Source organism: Mytilus californianus, unplaced genomic scaffold, assembly GCF_021869535.1.
Source record: "Mytilus californianus isolate M0D057914Y unplaced genomic scaffold, xbMytCali1.0.p SCAF_7, whole genome shotgun sequence".
Lineage (NCBI taxonomy): Eukaryota > Metazoa > Mollusca > Bivalvia > Mytilida > Mytilidae > Mytilus > Mytilus californianus.
Window position 1 is genome coordinate 22,591,908 of NW_026262723.1, and position 21,334 is coordinate 22,613,241.

General features: G+C 37.5%; 1 protein-coding gene across 1 annotated transcript in view; it reads left to right on the plus strand.

Annotated features, from left to right (window-relative positions):
* Nucleotides 1–7,148: 7,148 nt before the first annotated feature.
* Nucleotides 7,149–21,334, plus strand: part of LOC127709269 (high-affinity choline transporter 1-like) — a 36,441-nt gene continuing 22,255 nt past the window's right edge. The window contains exon 1 of the mRNA XM_052214697.1: nucleotides 7,149–7,168. Coding sequence (XP_052070657.1) covers nucleotides 7,162–7,168 — 7 coding nt within the window. The 5' untranslated portion in view covers nucleotides 7,149–7,161. The remainder of the gene's footprint in view (nucleotides 7,169–21,334) is intronic.

The window sequence follows — 21,334 nt, forward strand, 5'->3', positions numbered from 1 at the left end:
AATTTATATCATCCTCGTCAAAAATCCAGATTTGTTGGAAACTTCATTGCGACAGTGACACAACACACATTTAACAAGATAGGCATATACTGGTCCCCTACTAAACATATTTTTATTGTCCAAAACATTGACAATAGGATTAGACACAAGTTTTACAACTTAGAACGTCTTCTCCATTACATACAAATAATAAATAACCGAACAAAGTAAAATACATAATAATAACATCATAAACAAAATTAATATGGAGACATGAAATGAACAAGAATTTAAACGACATGGCTCATCGATTTCTAAAAGTCAAGTTGACCTGGTCCCCAACTAGAGACAGGTGGTGCCCACAACCCCTCCTTGTACAAATTTGTAAAGTGGAAATGCTTTACTATCCCAACTAGCACAATTCCTTTCATAAGGCCACTTACTTACGTGTGAAGAAGTTGCCTTTACAGATAGGAAACTATAAATCTAATATGATATGACAGATAAAGTGTTCCCAGACATCTTTTCAATACATTTTACTAAAACTGTTGTAATAAATCTGTAGGAATTTCCCAAGATACTCTATTTATATGTTTTCTTTACATTTCTCACGAAGCATTGTTGTTACACTTAATTCCTTAAATATCACATGGGGGTAGTTTAACTTATTTCATGGCAATATAACAATTCAGGGTGAATCTCAATGAGCATACTTGATTCATTGTGAACAATTATCTTGCATAAATCATTTTGTACTTCAGGTTTATAAAACTAGAATTTTAAGAAACACTTAGTTAATGTGTATAGCTCACATGGTTTTAGAGTTCGTATAGCTCACATGGTTTTAGAGTTCGTATAGCTCACATGGTTTTAGAGTTCGTATAGCTCACATGGTTTTAGAGTTCGTATAGCTCACATGGTTTCAGATTTCGTATAGCTCACATGGTTTTAGAGTTCGTATAGCTCACATGGATTTAGAGTTCGTATAGCTCACATGGTTTTAGAGTTGGTATAGCTCACATGGTTTTAGAGTTGGTATAGCTCACATGGTTTTAGAGTTTGTATAGCTCACATGTCTTTAGAGTTCCTGTGTGAGCTGCAGCAATTTTCTCTTGTTTGTTCTCACATGTATTTTAATTGATTTTACTCCTCTTGCATATAGTCCTATTAGCTTTTAATCTTCTTTTTTAAATACTATGAAATCAACTGTATCTTAATTTAAGCTTAGTGTCTGTCTGTCTTTATAGGCTTTTCTTGGATATTTTTTTTTATTAATGAATATTTACTAAGTTTTTGTCTAGGGCTTCTTTTAATTATAGATTTAAAAGTCAATACCAGACCAGAATCTAAATCCATTATTACTTTGCTTCATTTAAATTTCCTTTCAAAAATCAATTTCAGTCCCAAGAAAATCTTTAACAGTGGAAGAATTTGGTTTTAAGAATCTTGTATCAGACTCTGTATAAAACCAGTTAATCACAGCAAGATATATCCTTTAATAGAAAATTACTTCAGAAAATAGCTGGCTTTACATCATGTTAAATGGGTAAATTGATTGCACCATTATAAGCTGGATAATGAGTTGGTTTAGCTACTATAAACCGCTGTATTGATCTGAACAAACATGTACAAGATAAGCACCCTGTGTCCACAAATAAAAATGATTTCCGATCTCCATAGAAAGTGATTGTTGTTTGTTCATGATGTCCTTCTAGGCAATTATCTGAAGAGTAAAACTATTTGTCTCAGTGTGAGGGAAGCGTTCCTTAAACATCATTCATCGTTGAATTGTCGATATATTTACTTTTTGGGGATAGACAAATTTATGTTTTAATAAAACCATGTAAATAGTCTGTAGTATTATCGACTTCTTCTGCTTGGGATGTTTGCTTCTTTTAGTAATTACACGGGAGAAGATTTACTCAGATTACAAACTTGCTAAAGAAGCATCAAAATTGCTTTCTTTTATAATGTCTAGCTTAACAAATACAAACCAAATATATTATTTGAAGTTATTGAATATTTTTTGGAATTGTTATTACAATGTTTAAAATGTTTTGTTATTAATGTAATGGTAGTATATTTGCCTTTGGTAGGAGTGCTGATGTGAGCAGTCAATACAAGAAAACCATGTGATTTTAAATTTGGTGGATAGTTGTCTCGTTAGCAATCATACTACATCTTCTTATTTTATATTCACTAAAATTATTTGTATTTAAAAAAACTAACCTATTTGACCATGAAAGTTTAAAAAACTGGGTTGCAAAATGACGAGAACAATTGGTATTTTTATTCTATATCTACACATTAGGGGCAAGTTATTCTATATAAATAAGTATGCACTAGAAAAACAAGTCATTAATTACAATTTGCCTCACATTATACAATTAATTGATAGACAAATTTTCTACAAATAGGTAGATTTGATAAAACTCTGACACTATTTGTTATTTCTTGTCATCATACATGAACATACCCATTATAATTAGTATACCTACATTAAATGATAAAGAAGAATTTTATTTACCTTTGATGGATTCCTCCATTTAATTAATGACTATTATTTATTTTGAATTTATTGAACCATAAAATTAATTTTTGACTCTTCACATTGAATAATCCGTGAATTTATTGAACCATAAAATTAATTTTTGACTCTTCACATTGAATAATCCGCGAAGCGGATTATGTAAAATGTGAAGAGTCAAAAATTAATTTTATGGTTCAATAAATTCAAAATAAATTATTGTCATTCATTATAAATAAATTTCTATCAAAAATAAGGCTCAAAGAGCTTTTTATATTATTTATATTAACAATAACAACGTACACACATGTTGGCGTATGAATACACACGTTAGAGTGGGCGTGTCGCTATAAAAATTGACAACACTGAAAATAAAGGTAATATTTTTAACCAATCAGAAGACAGTAAATACACCAAATTTATTTATTTTATCTTGTTATATATGTTTCTGAATTTATTCTTTGGAAATAGAAATACCAAGGTGGCGATAAAAAAAAAACAAAGGTCAAGAGAAAACTCTGCAAAATCTCAGTGGTGAACTCTGGTGCTCTTGAAGTGAACGAAGTTCGTGCTCAAATAGTACAATCCATCTTCAAATGAACCAATTTTTATTGCATTAAGCTAGACTCATACAGCATGTACAGCGAGGCTAAACTATTATTTTTGTGAAATATTTCATCATACAATTAACTTGAAATATATCCTTCATTTTAATAATTACCTTTTTCAGATTACTAAATAAAAAAGAATGGCTGTAAATATTTCTGGATTGATCTCAGTCATTCTTTTCTATGTCCTAATTCTACTTGTGGGATTATGGGCTGCAAGGAAAAAGAAGAAAACTTCTGGGGAAAACACTCTGGAGAGTGAAGATGTCATGTTGGCTGGCAGAAATATTGGTTTACTAGTGGGATCATTTACAATGACAGGTGAGTGAGTGTGACTGTGTGGCTTACCTGTGGGATCTTTTACAATGACGGGTTAGTGAATTTGACTGTGTGGCATACTTGTGGGATCTTTTACAGTGACAGGTGAGGTGACAGGTGAGTAGGTGTGAATGTGTGGTCTACCAATAGGATCATTTACAATGCCAGATGACTGGGTGTGACTGTGTGGTTTACTAATAAGATCATTTACAATGACAGATGACTGGGTGCGACTGTGTGGTTCACTTACAAGATCATTTACAATGACAGGTGAGTGGATGTGACTATGTGGCTTACTTGTGGGATCATTTACAATGACAGATGACTAGGTGTGACTTTGTGCTTTACTTATAGGATCTTTTACAATGACAGGTGAGTGGATGTGACTGTGTGTTTTACTTGTGGGATCTTTTACAATGACAGGTGAGTGGATGTGACTGTATGCCTTACTTGTGGAATCTTTTACAATGACAGGTTAGTGGATTTGACTGTGTGGCATACTTGTGGGATCTTTTACAGTGACAGAAGAGTAGGTGTGAATGTGTGGTTTACCAATAGGATCATTTACAATGCCAGATGACTGGGTGTGACTGTGTGGTTTACTTATAAGATCATTTACAATGACAGATGACTGGGTGCGACTGTGTGGTTCACTTACAAGATCATTTACAATGACAGGTGAGTGGATGTGACTGTGTGGCTTACTTGTGGGATCTTTTACAATGACAGGTGAGTGGATGTGACTGTGTGGCTTACTTGTGGGATCTTTTACAATGACAGGTGAGTGAATGTGACTGTGTGTTTTACTTGTGGGATCTTTTACAATGACAGGTGAGTGGATGTGACTGTATGCCTTACTTGTGGAATCTTTTACAATGACAGGTTAGTGGATTTGACTGTGTGGCATACTTGTGGGATCTTTTACAGTGACAGGTGAGGTGACAGGTGAGTAGGTGTGAATGTGTGGTCTACCAATAGGATCATTTACAATGCCAGATGACTGGGTGTGACTGTGTGGTTTACTAATAAGATCATTTACAATGACAGATGACTGGGTGCGACTGTGTGGTTCACTTACAAGATCATTTACAATGACAGGTGAGTGGATGTGACTATGTGGCTTACTTGTGGGATCATTTACAATGACAGGTGAGTGGATGTGACTGTGTGGCTTACTTGTGGGATCTTTTACAATGACAGGTGAGTGGATGTGACTGTGTGTTTTACTTGTGGAATCTTTTACAATGACAGGTTAGTGGATTTAACTGTGTGGCATACTTGTGGGATCTTTTACAGTGACAGGTGAGGTGACAGGTGAGTAGGTGTGAATGTGTGGTCTACCAATAGGATCATTTACAATGCCAGATGACTGGGTGTGACTGTGTGGTTTACTTATAAGATCATTTACAATGACAGATGACTGGGTGCAACTGTGTGGTTCACTTACAAGATCATTTACAATGACAGGTGAGTGGATGTGACTATGTGGTTTACTTGTGGGATCATTTACAATGACAGGTGAGTGGATGTGACTGTGTGGCTTACTTGTGGGATCTTTTACAATGACAGGTGAGTGGATGTGACTGTGTGTTTTACTTGTGGGATCTTTTACAATGACAGGTGAGTGGATGTGACTGTATGCCGTACTTGTGGAATCTTTTACAATGACAGGTTAGTGGATTTGACTGTGTGACATACTCGTGGATTTAACTGTGTGGCATACTTGTGGGATCTTTTACAGTGACAGGTGAGGTGACAGGTGAGTAGGTGTGAATGTGTGGTCTACCAATAGGATCATTTACAATGCCAGATGACTGGGTGTGACTGTGTGGTTTACTTAGAAGATCATTTACAATGACAGATGACTGGGTGCGACTGTGTGGTTCACTTACAAGATCATTTACAATGACAGATGAGTGGATGTGACTGTGTGGCTTACTTGTGGGATCATTTACAATGACAGGTGAGTGGATGTGACTGTGTGGCTTACTTGTGGGATCTTTTACAATGACAAATGAGTGGATGTGACTGTGTGGCTTACTTGTGGGATCATTTACAATGACAGGTGAGTGGATGTGACAGTGTGGCTTACTTGTGGGATTTTTTACAATGACAGGTGAGTGGATGTGACTATGTGGCTTACTTGTGGGATCTTTTACAATGACAGGTGAGTGGATGTGACTGTGTGGCTTACTTGTGGGATCTTTTACAATGACAGGTGAGTGGATGTGACTGTGTGGCTTCACTTGTGGAATCTTTTACAATGACAGGTTAGTGGATTTGACTGTTTGGCATACTTGTGGGAATCTTTTACAGTGACAGGTGAGGTGACAGATGAGTAGGTGTGAATGTGTGGTCTACCAATAGGATCATTTACAATGCCAGATGACTGGGTGTGACTGTGTGGTTTATTTATAAGATCATTTACAATGACAGATGACTGGGTGCGACTGTGTGGTTCACTTACAAGATCATTTACAATGACAGGTGAGTGGATGTGACTGTGTGGCTTACTTGTGGGATCATTTACAATGACAGGTGAGTGGATGTGACTGTGTGGCTTACTTGTGGGATCTTTTACAATGACAGGTGAGTGGATGTGACTGTGTGTTTTACTTGTGGGATCTTTTGCAATGACAGGTGAGTGGATGTGACTGTATGCCTTACTTGTGGAATCTTTTACAATGACAGGTTAGTGGATTTGACTGTGTGGCATACTTGTGGGATCTTTTACAGTGACAGGTGAGGTGACAGGTGAGTAGGTGTGAATGTGTGGTCTACCAATAGGATCATTTACAATGCCAGATGACTGGGTGTGACTGTGTGGTTTACTAATAAGATCATTTACAATGACAGATGACTGGGTGCGACTGTGTGGTTCACTTACAAGATCATTTACAATGACAGGTGAGTGGATGTGACTATGTGGCTTACTTGTGGGATCATTTACAATGACAGGTGAGTGGATGTGACTGTGTGGCTTACTTGTGGGATCTTTTACAATGACAGGTGAGTGGATGTGACTGTGTGTTTTACTTGTGGAATCTTTTACAATGACAGGTTAGTGGATTTAACTGTGTGGCATACTTGTGGGATCTTTTACAGTGACAGGTGAGGTGACAGGTGAGTAGGTGTGAATGTGTGGTCTACCAATAGGATCATTTACAATGCCAGATGACTGGGTGTGACTGTGTGGTTTACTTATAAGATCATTTACAATGACAGATGACTAGGTGTGACTGTGTGGTTCACTTACAAGATCATTCACAATGACAGGTGAGTGGATGTGACTGTGTGGCTTACTTGTGGGATCATTTACAATGACAGGTGAGTGGATGTGACAGTGTGGCTTTCTTGTGGGATCTTTTACAATGACAGATGGGTGGATGTGACTGTGGCTTACTTGTGGGATCATTTACAATGACAGGTGAGTGGATGTGACAGTGTGGCTTACTTGTGGGATCTTTTACAATGACAGGTGTGTAGATGTGACTGTGTGGCTTACTTGTGGGATCTTTTACAATGACAGGTGAGTGGATGTGACTGTGTGGCTTACTTGTGGGATCTTTTACAATGACAGGTGAGTGGATGTGACTGTGTGGCTTCACTTGTGGGATCTTTTACAATGACAGGTGAGTGGATGTGACTGTGTGGCTTCACTTGTAGGATCTTTTACAATGACAGGTGAGTGGATGTGACTGTGTGGCTTCACTTGTGGGATCTTTTACAATGACAGGTAAGTGGGTGTGACTTACTAATGGGCTCTTTCACAATGCCTGGTGGGTGCCATGGTTGTGAATGTGTGACTTACCTGTGGGCTCTTCCACAATGACAGGGGAGTGGGTGTGACTGTGTGACTTACTTGTGTGCTCTTCCACAATGACAGGTTAGTGGATGTGACTGTTTGGCTTACTTGTGGGATCTTTTACATTATCAGGGGAGTGGTTGTGACTGTGTGATTTACTTGTGTAAGCTTTTACAATGACAGGTGAGCAGGTGTGACTGTGTGGTTTACTTGTTAGGTCTTTCACAATGTTAGATGAGTTAGTGTAACTATATGTCATACATGCGGGTTCTCACAATGACAGGTGAGGAGATGTAACTGTGTGGCATCCTGGTTGGTGCTCACAATGACAGGTGGGTGGGTGTGACTACAGCTTAGTTTTTGGATTATTACAATGACAGGTGAGTAGGTATGACTGTACAACTTGCTTGAGAATCTTTCAAAGTGATTTGTATATAGATCTGTGTGGAGTTCACATTCTCGTTTTTGAGGTAATGATTAAAATCAGTTGAAACATGCATCTTTTGCGGATATTTCACAGTTTGATGTTGCGAAAATAAATTTAATTTTACATTCGCAATGTCATTACCTCCCTTGTAACTGTATATATATATGCCCTTAAAGATCTCTTCTCCAAAGCTGCAGTGTAAATGGACATTGATTTTTGAATACTTTGGAGTTAAGTTCATTGTATGTATTCCCTATTCTTATGAAATTCTCCATTCTATGTTAAAGAGTTTGTGACACAAAATATTTGAAGATTGTATTGGATTTTGTATTCTGATCATGATCTGTGCAGAGCTTTGACTTTCTTATAAAGAGAAATGCAAATTTTAATTTAAATAGCGGGTAAAATTGAAAAGGCACATTTGTTCTTGAACAATAAGTACTATAAAAAAAGTTTCATGCAAAAAATTTTGACAAGTTCTTTTGGCTCCCATAATTAAGGTCTTAACTTTGAAAATTTAATGGACCCAGATGAAATTGATGAATCCAGGATCATCTGAACAAATTTCATGGATCCTTTGGAAAAAATAATAATGATTTTCACTATTTAATAGTTTTACCAATTTTTACCGTAAATACCCCAAAAATGATCACACCTTGTCCTTCCTTTGATTTAAGATATGAGTAATCAGATAAATATGAATTCATATATATACATAATTTGAGACATTGCTATTTCTGGATGCAATTTTTTTTATTCCTAATATAAGCATCAAGGGTGTAGCATATTTCAGAAATGGCATCAAAGTAAAGTCTCAAAAACCAGATTTATAGTTTACTTCTAGTATTAGTACACCATACACCAGATGATGATGTTTTGTTCATTTTGACCTTGAAAATCATGGCAGTACGCTCTTTTATAAAAGCTTTCTGTTTTTGGAAATATTCGTATATCCCTTTTTTTTCTAGAGAAGGAAATTTAAAGAATTTAAATATTTAGACTATAGAATTGTTCAAGGAAAATGACCAAAAATCATTTCATTGGTTTCAGCCAATTATTTGAAAGTCATTGTTAAGACTGTTGTAGTCAATTAGTAGCTGAAACATTTCTTATGTTTAAAGAGAAGAAATTATTTCCTGAACTCCAGTTTAGTTATAAACATTATTCAGAATACATTTTTTCACTATAGAGGTTGAGCCTTTGACAATTTTCCAATTGTCCTGGGCAATATAGTAATTGAAAAATTGTACAGCCTCTTTAACCCTGAGACAACAATGAATTGGTGTCAGAAATATAAACTGTTAGCAGACGTATATACCATGTACAGAATAGGCTAATCAAGTAACTTGTGAAGTCAGCTGGGAATCTTATTAGATTAGGTCTGTAATAAAATCAGATTTTATTTGATACTATTCTGTATACAGTGGAGATTGATTTTGACAAGTTAGATATGTAAATCTTATCAATTTGCTGTATAGTCTATAGCTATATGTTTAGAGGATTCTATTCACTGTGTTTTTTTATATTATTATTGAGTTACATGGTTTTTCTTAACTGATCTTACTATAGATTGCTTTTCATTGATGTAGTTTGAGTGAGAGTTATTTCCCTTTGCAACCATGTTGGGGGCAACATGCAAACATACCTACTTAAATCAAATTTGTTTAAGGCTTGCATAATTCATCACTTGATTGTTTCTAGGAACCTATCACATTTATATGCCTGTCCTCAGGAACCTATCATACATTCACACACCTGTCCCCAGAAACCTATCATACATTCATATACCTGTCCCCAGAAACCTATCATACATTCACACACCTGTCCCCAGAAACCTATCATACATTCACACACCTGTCCCCAGAAACCTATCATACATTCACACACCTGTCCCCAGGAACCTATCATACATTCACACACCTGTCCTCAGGAACCTATCATACATTCACACACCTGTCCCCAGGCACCTATCATACATTCACACACCTGTCCCCAGAAATCTATCATACATTCACACACCTGTCCTCAGGAACCTATCATACATTCACACACCTGTCCCCAGGCACCTATCATACATTCACACACCTGTCCCCAGAAACCTATCATACATTCATATACCTGTCCCCAGAAACCTATCATACATTCACACACCTGTCCCCAGGAACCTATCATACATTCACATAACTGCTCCAGGGACCTATCAAACATTCACACACCTGTCCCCAGGCACCTATCATACATTCACACACCTGTCCCCAGGCACCTATCATACATTCACACACCTGTCCCCAGGCACCTATCATACATTCACACACCTGTCCCCAGAAATCTATCATACATTCACACACCTGTCCTCAGGAACCTATCATACATTCACACACCTGTCCCCAGGCACCTATCATACATTCACACACCTGTCCTCAGGAACCTATCATACATTCACACACCTGTCCCCAGGCACCAATCATACATTCACACACCTGTCCTCAGGAACCTATCATACATTCACACACCTGTCCCCAGGAACCTATCATACATTCACACACCTGTCCTCAGGAACCTATCATACATTCACACACCTGTCCCCAGGCACCTATCATACATTCACACACCTGTCCTCAGGAACCTATCATACATTCACACACCTGTCCTCAGGAACCTATCATACATTCACACACCTGTCCCCAGGCACCTATCATACATTCACACACCTGTCCCCAGAAACCTATCATACATTCATATACCTGTCCCCAGAAACCTATCATACATTCACACACCTGTCCCCAGGAACCTATCATACATTCACATAACTGCTCCAGGGACCTATCAAACATTCACACACCTGTCCCCAGGCACCTATCATACATTCACACACCTGTCCCCAGGCACCTATCATACATTCACAAACCTGTCCCCAGGCACCTATCATACATTCACACACCTGTCCCCAGAAATCTAGCACACATTCACACACCTGCCTCATGAACCTATTACACATTCACACACTTGTCCCCAGGAACCTTTGATACGTTCACACACCTGTTCCTAGAAACCTATCACACATTCATATGATTGTCCGCAGGAACCTATCATACATTCACATGCCTGTCTCCAGGAACCTAGCACACATTCAAATGCCTGTCCCCTGGAACCTGTCATATATTCACACACCTGCACCAGGAACCTATCACACATTCACACACCTGTCCTCAGGAACCTATCATACATTCACACACCTGTCCCCAGGAACCTATCATACATTCACACACCTGCACCAGGAACCTATCACACATTCACACACCTGTCCTCAGGAACCTATCACACATTCACACACCTGACCTGAGGAACCTATCATACATTCACACACCTGTCCCCAGGAACCTATCATACGTTCACACACCTGTTCCTAGAAACCTATCACACATTCATATGATTGTCCGCAGGAACCTATCATACATTCACATGCCTGTCTCCAGGAACCTAGCACACATTCAAATCCCTGTCCCCTGGAACCTGTCATACATTCACACACCTGCACCAGGAACCTATCACACATTCACACACCTGTCCTCAGGAACCTATCACACATTCACACACCTGACCTGAGTAACCTATCATACATTCACACACCTGTCCCCAGGAACCTATCATATGTTCACACACCTGTTCCTAGAAACCTATCACACATTCATATGATTGTCTGCAGGAACCTATCATACATTCACATGCCTGTCTCCAGGAACCTAGCACACATTCAAATACCTGTTCCCTGGAACCTGTCATACATTCACACACCTGCACCAGGAACCTATCACACATTCACACACCTGTCCTCAGGAACCTATCATACATTCACACACCTGTCCCCAGGAACCTATCATACATTCACACACCTGCACCAGGAACCTATCACACATTCACACACCTGTCCTCAGGAACCTATCACACATTCACACACCTGACCTGAGGAACCTATCATACATTCACACACCTGTCCCCAGGAACCTATCATACGTTCACGCACCTGTTCCTAGAAACCTATCACACATTCATATGATTGTCCGCAGGAACCTATCATAAACTCACATGCCTGTCTCCAGGAACCTAGCACACATTCAAATGCCTGTCCCCTGGAACCTGTCATACATTCACACACCTGCACCAGGAACCTATCACACATTCACACACCTGTCCTCAGGAACCTATCACACATTCACACACCTGACCTGAGTAACCTATCATACATTCACACACCTGTCCCCAGGAACCTATCATACATTTATATACCTTTTCCCAGGAACCTATCATTCATTCACACACCTGTTCCCAGGAACCTATCATACATTCACACACCTGTCCCCAGGAACCTATCATACATTCACACACCTGTCCCCAGGAATCTATCATACATTCACACACCTGTCCCCAGGAACCTATCATACATGCACACACCTGTCCCCAAGAACCTATCATACATTCACACACCTGTCCCCAGGAACCTATCATACATTCACACACCTGTCCCCAGGAACCTATCATACATTCACACACCTGTCCCCAGGAACCTATCATACATGCACACACCTGTCCCCAGGAACCTATCATACATTCACACACCTGTCCCCAGGAACCTATCATATGTTCACACACCTGTTCCTAGAAACCTATCACACATTCATATGATTGTCTGCAGGAACCTATCATACATTCACATACCTGTCTGCAGGAACCTATCATACATTCACATGCCTGTCCCCGGAAACCTAGAACACATTCAAATGCCTGTCCCAAGGAACCTGTCATAAATTCACACACCTGTACCAGGAACCTATTACACATTCACACACCTGTCCTCCAGAACCTATCACACATTCACACACCTGTCCTCCAGAACCTATCACACATTCACACACCTGTCCACAGGAATCTATCATACAGTCACATACATGTCTGCAAGAACCTATCATTCATTCACACACTCGTCCCCAGGAACCTGTCATACATGCACATGCCTGTCCCCAGAAACCTATCCTACATTTATATACCTGTCCCCAGGAACCTATCATACATTCACACACCTGTCCCCAGGAACCTATCATACATTTATATACCTGTTCCCAGGAACCTATCATACATTCACACACCTGTCCCCAGGAACCTATCATACATTCACATACCTGTCCCCAGGAACCTATCATACATTCACACACCTGTCCTCAGGAACCTATCATACATTCACACACCTGTCCCCAGGAACCTATCATACATTCACATACCTGTCCCCAGGAACCTATCATACATTCACTCACCTGTCCCCAGGAACCTATTGTAGTCACACTTATCTAGGGCATAAATAAATAGTTGACCATGTAGGGTTATGGATAGTTTTATTATGAATCATCAAAGCAAAAACTTGTAATATAATATCACATTTAATAACAACATATATAAACTAATTCTTTTAAAACATGTATTATATCAATCTGATAGATTTACGTAATGTGTGTCACTAACTTACAAAAATTAACCATATAACTGTCAGTAGAATACGTCACAGTTTGGGAAATTAACAAAATGTTCAATTCAACCTTATCTAATCAAAATATTACTTCCTGTGACGTTCGAAACAGAATTTAACTTGTCAAAAGAGCAAAAATAGAAATATAGTTCCTCATTTAGCAATACCATTATAATATAAAAATAAGCTGTAAAAACTATAAACAATCAGCCAAAGCAAAACACAAATATAAGAAATATGAAACAGCAAATACAGCAAAAAAAGACTGAAGAAATAATAGAAAGTGTGTGGCTAAATCAAATGTAAAAACAATGATCATCAAAATAGAAGAAGTGAGTAATGATCAAGACGAAAATAGTCAATCACCAAAGTATGTCAATATAAAATACAAATGGTACAACTCATAATTTAAAATTACAATCTGTAATTAATCAATTTGAAAATGAAACCACAATGAGGAATAAGGAATAAAATCATCTTTATTTTAAAGTAAATTCAAATAAGAAATTAAATACCAATTACAAAATTAAATCAATATTTATTCAATCATCAATAAATACACACTAGCACACTCACATTCACACACCTGTCCCCAGGAACCTATCATACATTAACACACCCATCCCCAGGAATCTATCATACATTCACACACCTGTCCCCAGGAACCTATCATACATTCACACACCTGTCCCAAGGAACCTATCATACATTCACACACCTGTCCCCAGGAACCTATCATACATTCACACACCTGCCACAGGAACCTATCATACATTCACACACCTGTCCCCAGGAACCTATCATACATTCACTCACCTGCCCCAGGAACCTATCATACATTCACACACCTGTCCCCAGGAACCTATCATACATTCACACACCTGTCCCCAGGAACCTATCACACATTCACACACCTGCCCCAAGGAACCTATCATACATTCACACACCTGCCCCCAGGAACCTATCAAACAATCCACACACCTGCCCCAGGAACCTATCATACATTCACACACCTGTCCCCAGGAACCTATCAAACAATCCACACACCTGCCCCAGGAACCTATCATACATTCACACACATGTCCCTAGGAATCTATCATACATTCACACACCTGCCCCAGGAACCTATCATACCTTCACACACCTGTCCCCAGGAACCTATCACACATTCACACATGTGTCCTCAGGAACCTTGTCAGAAGTTGTGAAAATATTCAAACTGAGTATTGCAGTATAGTAGATCAGCAAATTCATTCATTGCCTTTTCAATTTAATCCAGCAAACTTTTGTCCATATACTTTGGATAGAATTTATAACTAAAGCAATTAAGGACTAATAAGAAGATAAATAAAGGTAGCATAACATTTTGATGCATAGGGTGTTGAACATCTTGCCACAGTCTTTTAAATTTTACATTCAGAAGCACAATTCTGACCTTAAACACATAAGTGAGTTAGTTATTGCTCAAACTATCATGTTGGTATTTTGGTTAATGGACTCTGCAGTATCTAATGGTCCAGAAGTGTATTGACAGGCCCATTAAGACATCACTAAATCTGTCTGTCACATGGTAAGTGCTATACAACAGTAAATGATACTTTAAACATTGATTGTGGAAAACATGGCAAGAATATTTAGTTAGAGTATCTTATAGTTTATACACAACAAAACATAGAATATATATTTATTAGATATGATTAAACTAAGATACATACTACATGATATACACACAATAAAATAAACATCATTTGGCGTTTAGCCGTCTCGGTTGTTGTCACAGTTATTGATTAGTCGTGATTGATTAATTCCCAAGCTTGAGAATCATATCAATCGGAAGATCTGAGTTCATGCTTGAACTTCTGAATAATGATAGGACACTAACTTTAAGTTCATGCTTGAACTTACTGCTGGACCTGTTCTTGTTTATGACTACAAGCATGTAGATCAAAAACGTCAGTGATAGAAGTCCATGCATGGACTGACGTCAGGACTGACTTAGAACAGGAATCTGTTGGTAGTTAGTGTCCGGAAACTTCTAGCATGTGTCTGGTCTATTTAAATGTTAACCAAACTACTGCTATAAGTCCCATTAACTGTGACAAGCAACTTATACATCAATAACTCTGCATCAAATTTGGGGAAATTGAGTTAATAATAACGAAAATATGCTGACCTAAAAGATATTATATACCGAGACAGCACTTAAATATTACATTATAAATCTCTAAATATAATGAAACAATGGTGGCGGTGGGGAAGGTGGTGGTTAGTCTATATAGAATCGACAACACTACTCCATTGCAAATTAATAATGGCATAGGTCACGTGCTACATGACTTCACTCTTCATGCATGAGGCACCCTAAGGTGCACGTGGAAAAATAGTTTTGTGTGTATAAAAACAATTTATTTAAGTGAACCTATATAAATAACCCTTTATACACAACAAAACATAGAATATATATTTATTAGATATGATTAAACTAAGATACATACTACATGATATACACACAATAAAATAAACATCATTTGGCGTTTAGCCGTCTCGGTTGTTGTCACAGTTATTGATTAGTCGTGATTGATTAATTCCCAAGCTTGAGAATCATATCAATCGGAAGATCTGAGTTCATGCTTGAACTTCTGAATAATGATAGGACACTAACTTTAAGTTCATGCTTGAACTTACTGCTGGACCTGTTCTTGTTTATGACTACAAGCATGTAGATCAAAAACGTCAGTGATAGAAGTCCATGCATGGACTGACGTCAGGACTGACTTAGAACAGGAATCTGTTGGTAGTTAGTGTCCGGAAACTTCTAGCATGTGTCTGGTCTATTTAAATGTTAACCAAACTACTGCTATAAGTCCCATTAACTGTGACAAGCAACTTATACATCAATAACTCTGCATCAAATTTGGGGAAATTGAGTTAATAATAACGAAAATATGCCAAATACAGTTGATGACTGGTATTTAAAGGAGACAACTGAACCCCAAATGAAGATGGTTACTGTAAATTCAAATTAATATGAATTCATTAATGCGACTGAGTGAGTATGGCAATGATAAAATTTTGCATTTAATAGATTTTCTGAAATCGCAATGATAAATGCACGCATTAATTTCTGAATTTACAGTATCTCTTGAACTAAGATTTGTAAAAAAATTAATATATCTCAATATGTGAATAATAAACAAATAAACGTTATATCAAATGCGAATAGATAAATAGCAATTAAAACGTCCATTACTAATCGTTTATCAGTATGTAACTTAGGCGTGCTGGAAAACGTTGTAACATTTAGTGATAAGCGCAAGTGTTCTGATTAACTACTGTTTATCTCAGCGGGTCGTGAGAAGAAATGTTACGTCTTGATGAAATTGAAATGTTCTACTTGACCTTAACATGACTTTCAGAAACATGTCAATGAACTCTTGATAATAATGTTCTCTGCATCGGCTATACTATAATGTTCTATAATGTACATAATTAATCAGTAAGTACAAATATCAAAACAAAATCGGGAACTGTCATACTGTATAACTTGGTCTCAAATGTTTAACCATTGTCTCATTCAATGAAAATGTTACGTCACTGATTGCGGTTATTAACAATTCGTATATGTTTAGCAATTAATATACACATAACCAATGTAGACACAATGAGGACAATGATACGTCAATATTTATTTACATAATATGGGGATTATTATGCCCCAACACTATCTAAATACACTTTAAACCAATATCAGATTCAAACAATGGGGATTATTATGCCCCTGAAACACTTAGTAAAAACGCAATTGATGGTGTTGTGTTGACCTCGTAAAGACGATGAACTGACATGTGGTAATGAACAGACTATATATAATCTAACGCACTAACAATATTAAATCAAGATGAAAGCGTATGCGATTTAAATATTCCTATGTACAATATGTAAACACTAAATCTTCACTCGACTAATGCTTGTTGAGCTTGCTGTATCGTTGATAAAGATGTTCTTATATATCGAGTATAACACTGTGAACTCCACCGTCCGAGTGTCTGAATAAGGTGATCTTCAATTTTTGAACCTGCTGTGGTACTTGCTCCAATGCGAAAGCTGTGACCATTATATAAGTCTGAATTGTATCCAAGTACGGCAAGTATCTTTTTAAGAGAAGAAATGAAATAGTTTCGTGTTAAAGCTTTCCTATTTTCCATCACAAAGAAAGCGTCTTGTGTTTTACTATCTTTGAATTTTCTATTACGAAATTCCATGTAACGTTCCAGAGATAAGACTGGACAAACAGAAGCTCCCGACGCAAATAAATGAATATCAACACCTTCACGAAATGGGTCTGTTTTGGAAGCTTTCAAATGAAAGGTCACTTTATCCTTTAGAAACCGGATATCCTCGATACTCACATTGCATTCTGAATCAAACGAATGTAATACTGTAAATTCTCCACATCGAAGAAATCCAAAATATGCCGTGACACACGCTGCTTCCAGAAGAATGTCTACATACGGCGTATAATACCCTTTCCTCAAAAACTGACAAATATCCTTTAGTATCGTGAATGTAATTGGCAGTCTAGGTTTTGTTGATTTTTTCTCATTTTTCTTTATTCCTCTATATAAAGCATCGAGTCGATAAAGTTTATCAGAACCGTCGCTAAATATCGAAGGCTTCCCAAACTCTAAATATTTATATCGTATTCCACATATATACATTTTAATAGTAGAACATTTCAAATGCAAGTTTTTGAAACAATGCGTAGCGAAATGAATGAGAGATTCTTCAGTTAACGGAGGCATGTCTGAAATTCTCCAAATCACCCCAGTCATTCGTAAGAAGGTGGTATAGGCGGAATACCCACACTCATACTGTGTACGTGTTCTTGGCGCTATTGAAGTTTTGAGTAAACAACTCACACTATTAGTCAATTCCACATTACGAGTGAGAAGTGCGGACAAGTCATGGCTTGTGCATCTGCTTCCGGAGCTTCTTTCCGGAACGTCTGAAAATCAAATCGAGAAAGTGAATCGGCAATCACATTTTTAACACCAGGGATATGCTTACTTGAAAATGTAAAATTGTTTATTGCAGCTAACCAAGTGAGTTTACGCATTAGTTTCATAATATCTTGCACCTTTGATCGCCCCTTGTTTATAATGTTAACAGTAGATTCATTATCACAATGAAAAACTATCCGTTTCCTCGTCCATTCTTTGCCCCAAAGTACTGCCGCCACTGCAATTGGGTACAATTCTCGGAAAGCCATAGACATATCAGAATCAAGTATATTTTGTAACTCTGACGGCCAAGAACTACAAAACCAATGTCCCTTGAAGTACCCCCCGAAGCCAAGTGTTGAAGCAGCATCTGTATACAATTCCAAGTCCGCTGCACTGGTAGTGAAAGTATCGTAGAAAAAAGAGACGCAATTCCACTGTTTCAGAAAAATATACCACATCTTTAAATCATCTCGACATTCGGCTGACAGTGAAACATAGTAATTGAGATTATTAACTTTAGTCGATAGGTTTATGAGATATGTAACAAAAGTCCGTCCAGGTATAATGACTCTCGCAGCAAAATTGAAATGTCCCAAGAGTTGTAAAAGTTCTCGTTTTTTAATAGAGTGTCGACGTAGAAATGTTCCAATGAAATAAATAATACGTTCAACTTTATCTTGTGGAAGTCTAGCTTCCATCTTATCTGTGTCTAATATAATTCCTAGATACTCTAGTGTGGTATGTGGACCTACAGTCTTTTTCTTAGATAATGGTATATTCAATCTATTAAAAATTAAGGTGATAATTGCCATAGTTCTGTCTCCTGAAGTGTCAGATGCTTGAACAGTTAAAAAATCATCAAGCAGATGAAGTATAACTGGAATATTGTAATTGTTCTTGGCTATCCAACAAATTGCCACTGACAAATTGTCAAATATTTTAGGTGATGATCGTGAGCCAAAACAAAGAGGCACATAATAGTAATATAAATTTCTCCATTTAATACAGTATAAATGATGCTGCTCCCTTTTGATCCCTAATTGTTTGAATGCATCGGCAATGTCCGCCTTATTTAATATTGATAATCGTCCGAATTCTTTAATTGCGTTGATTGCATCATCTATTTTAACGTATGACAGCGAGCATTGATCTTTGTCGATTAAATCGTTAATACTAGAATGATCTTGACTTTCGTGTGGAGACGACAGATCAACTATTAGCCTCTTTTTCCCTGAATATTTGCCTTCCACTATACCTATTGGGCTCACACGATACCTATCAAAAGGGAGCTTTTTAAATGGCCCAATTAGATAACCTTTATCGACCTCTTGTTTAATTATAATATCAACGCTTTCTGGATTTCGGAAAGCTGATTGTAGATTTTTACATTCAACTGTTGGTAATTCTGTTTTCGACACCATGGTATCAAAACCGTTTTTTATACCGTCTAATAAATATTTTACAAAATGCCTATCCGGATGTTTTGTTAATTCTTTTTCAAGGTTGTTTACGTTGATGTGAGAAAGTTGATAATCATCATTCATTTCGAGTCACCTAGATGTTTTTACTTTCTGCTTATCAGCAGTTTTGTTTTGATTACTAGTACTGGTATCCTTGTTGTTACCACAGGTCTTAAAGCCATGACCTCTACTTTTACACTTAAGACACGCATGTGTAAATTTGCATTCTTTCCACTTGCATGTTCCATAATTGAAATTGTTACAAAGATCATAACCCTCTGCTTGAATGATATTTCTCCCATGCCTATCTTTTGATCTATCTACAAAACGACCGTTCGTCGTGTTTAGTGGGGCGCATGGAGGAGTTTCTTGATAAACTTGTTTTTGGCAGAACTTCGTTGTGTGGTCGTAATCTCCACAGAGTTCGCATTCTCTACTTTGTAAACCATTCATCACCAAATGCAATAGACGGTCGTCTACCTTTCCCCAGTTAATTGCGATATTATGTTCTATGATAGCATTGGCGGCCTTAGTAGAAAACAATTTGTGATATTTATAAAATCTTTGCCCGTAGTTATAGGCTATATCATTTATATCGGCCTCGTATTGATCAAGTTCATCTCGCCGTTGAGGATATACTTTACAAATGATGTTCCTTAATTTCCTGAAGGCCTTGTTGAACTCATCAAGGGTCAAACTTTTCTCTAGACGAGGATCCTTAGGAGCTGATAACTCTACAGTTAGCCCTTCAGAAAAGACAGAGCGTGTTTGGGGAACCTCGTTCTTTGGATAAAGTAATAAAGAAAGGTTTATGTCCTTACCTTCTAAAATTTGCTTGCGCAAGGAAGTAGACACGTAGTCCAATTTTGGCAAATCCTCCGCAAATACAATCCCTTTTGAAGTGTCTACTTGTCTATGGAAGGTTTGTTCAGCATTAGCAGAAGAGATCTGGGTATTGTTTCCATAGGTAGCCTGATATGCTGAGGCAAAGTCGAAGTTTGACTTTGGATTCGACAGACTATTGCTACTGCTTGATGAAGAATCTTTATTGGCTAGAAGTCCTACCACCATAGATGACATCGCCGACATAGCTTCATTTGCCGACTTTAGCGCGGAAGTCGAGTCCTTCAGCATTTCTTCTGTACGTGAAATTGTACTGTTTTCATTTGTGTGTTGATCAGTGTCCACGGAAGGTTGCTCATCGGCAGCGACTGTCATTTCATCAGTATTGCTACTATTTGGTTCCGGAGAAACAACCGGACCACTTTGTGTTGAATTTGCAATGTCTTTTTGATTGACAAAATACAGTTGTCGAATCATGTCTAATCTCCAAGTAGATTTGACTGTAATTCCCATACTTTTCAAATGGGTAACATATTGTTCCTTGTTCCAATGCATTGGATCATTTGGATCATGCCGCGCTGGCCGTTTTCGGCTACTCATTATGAAACAAATTTGATAATCCAGTTAATATGAATATTATGTATAAAGTTAATCATGAATGAATAAGAAATGATATTAAGTTTAGTCTATATAGAATCGACAACACTACTCCATTGCAAATTAATAATGGCATAGGTCACGTGCTACATGACTTCACTCTTCATGCATGAGGCACCCTAAGGTGCACGTGGAAAAATAGTTTTGTGTGTATAAAAACAATTTATTTAAGTGAACCTATATAAATAA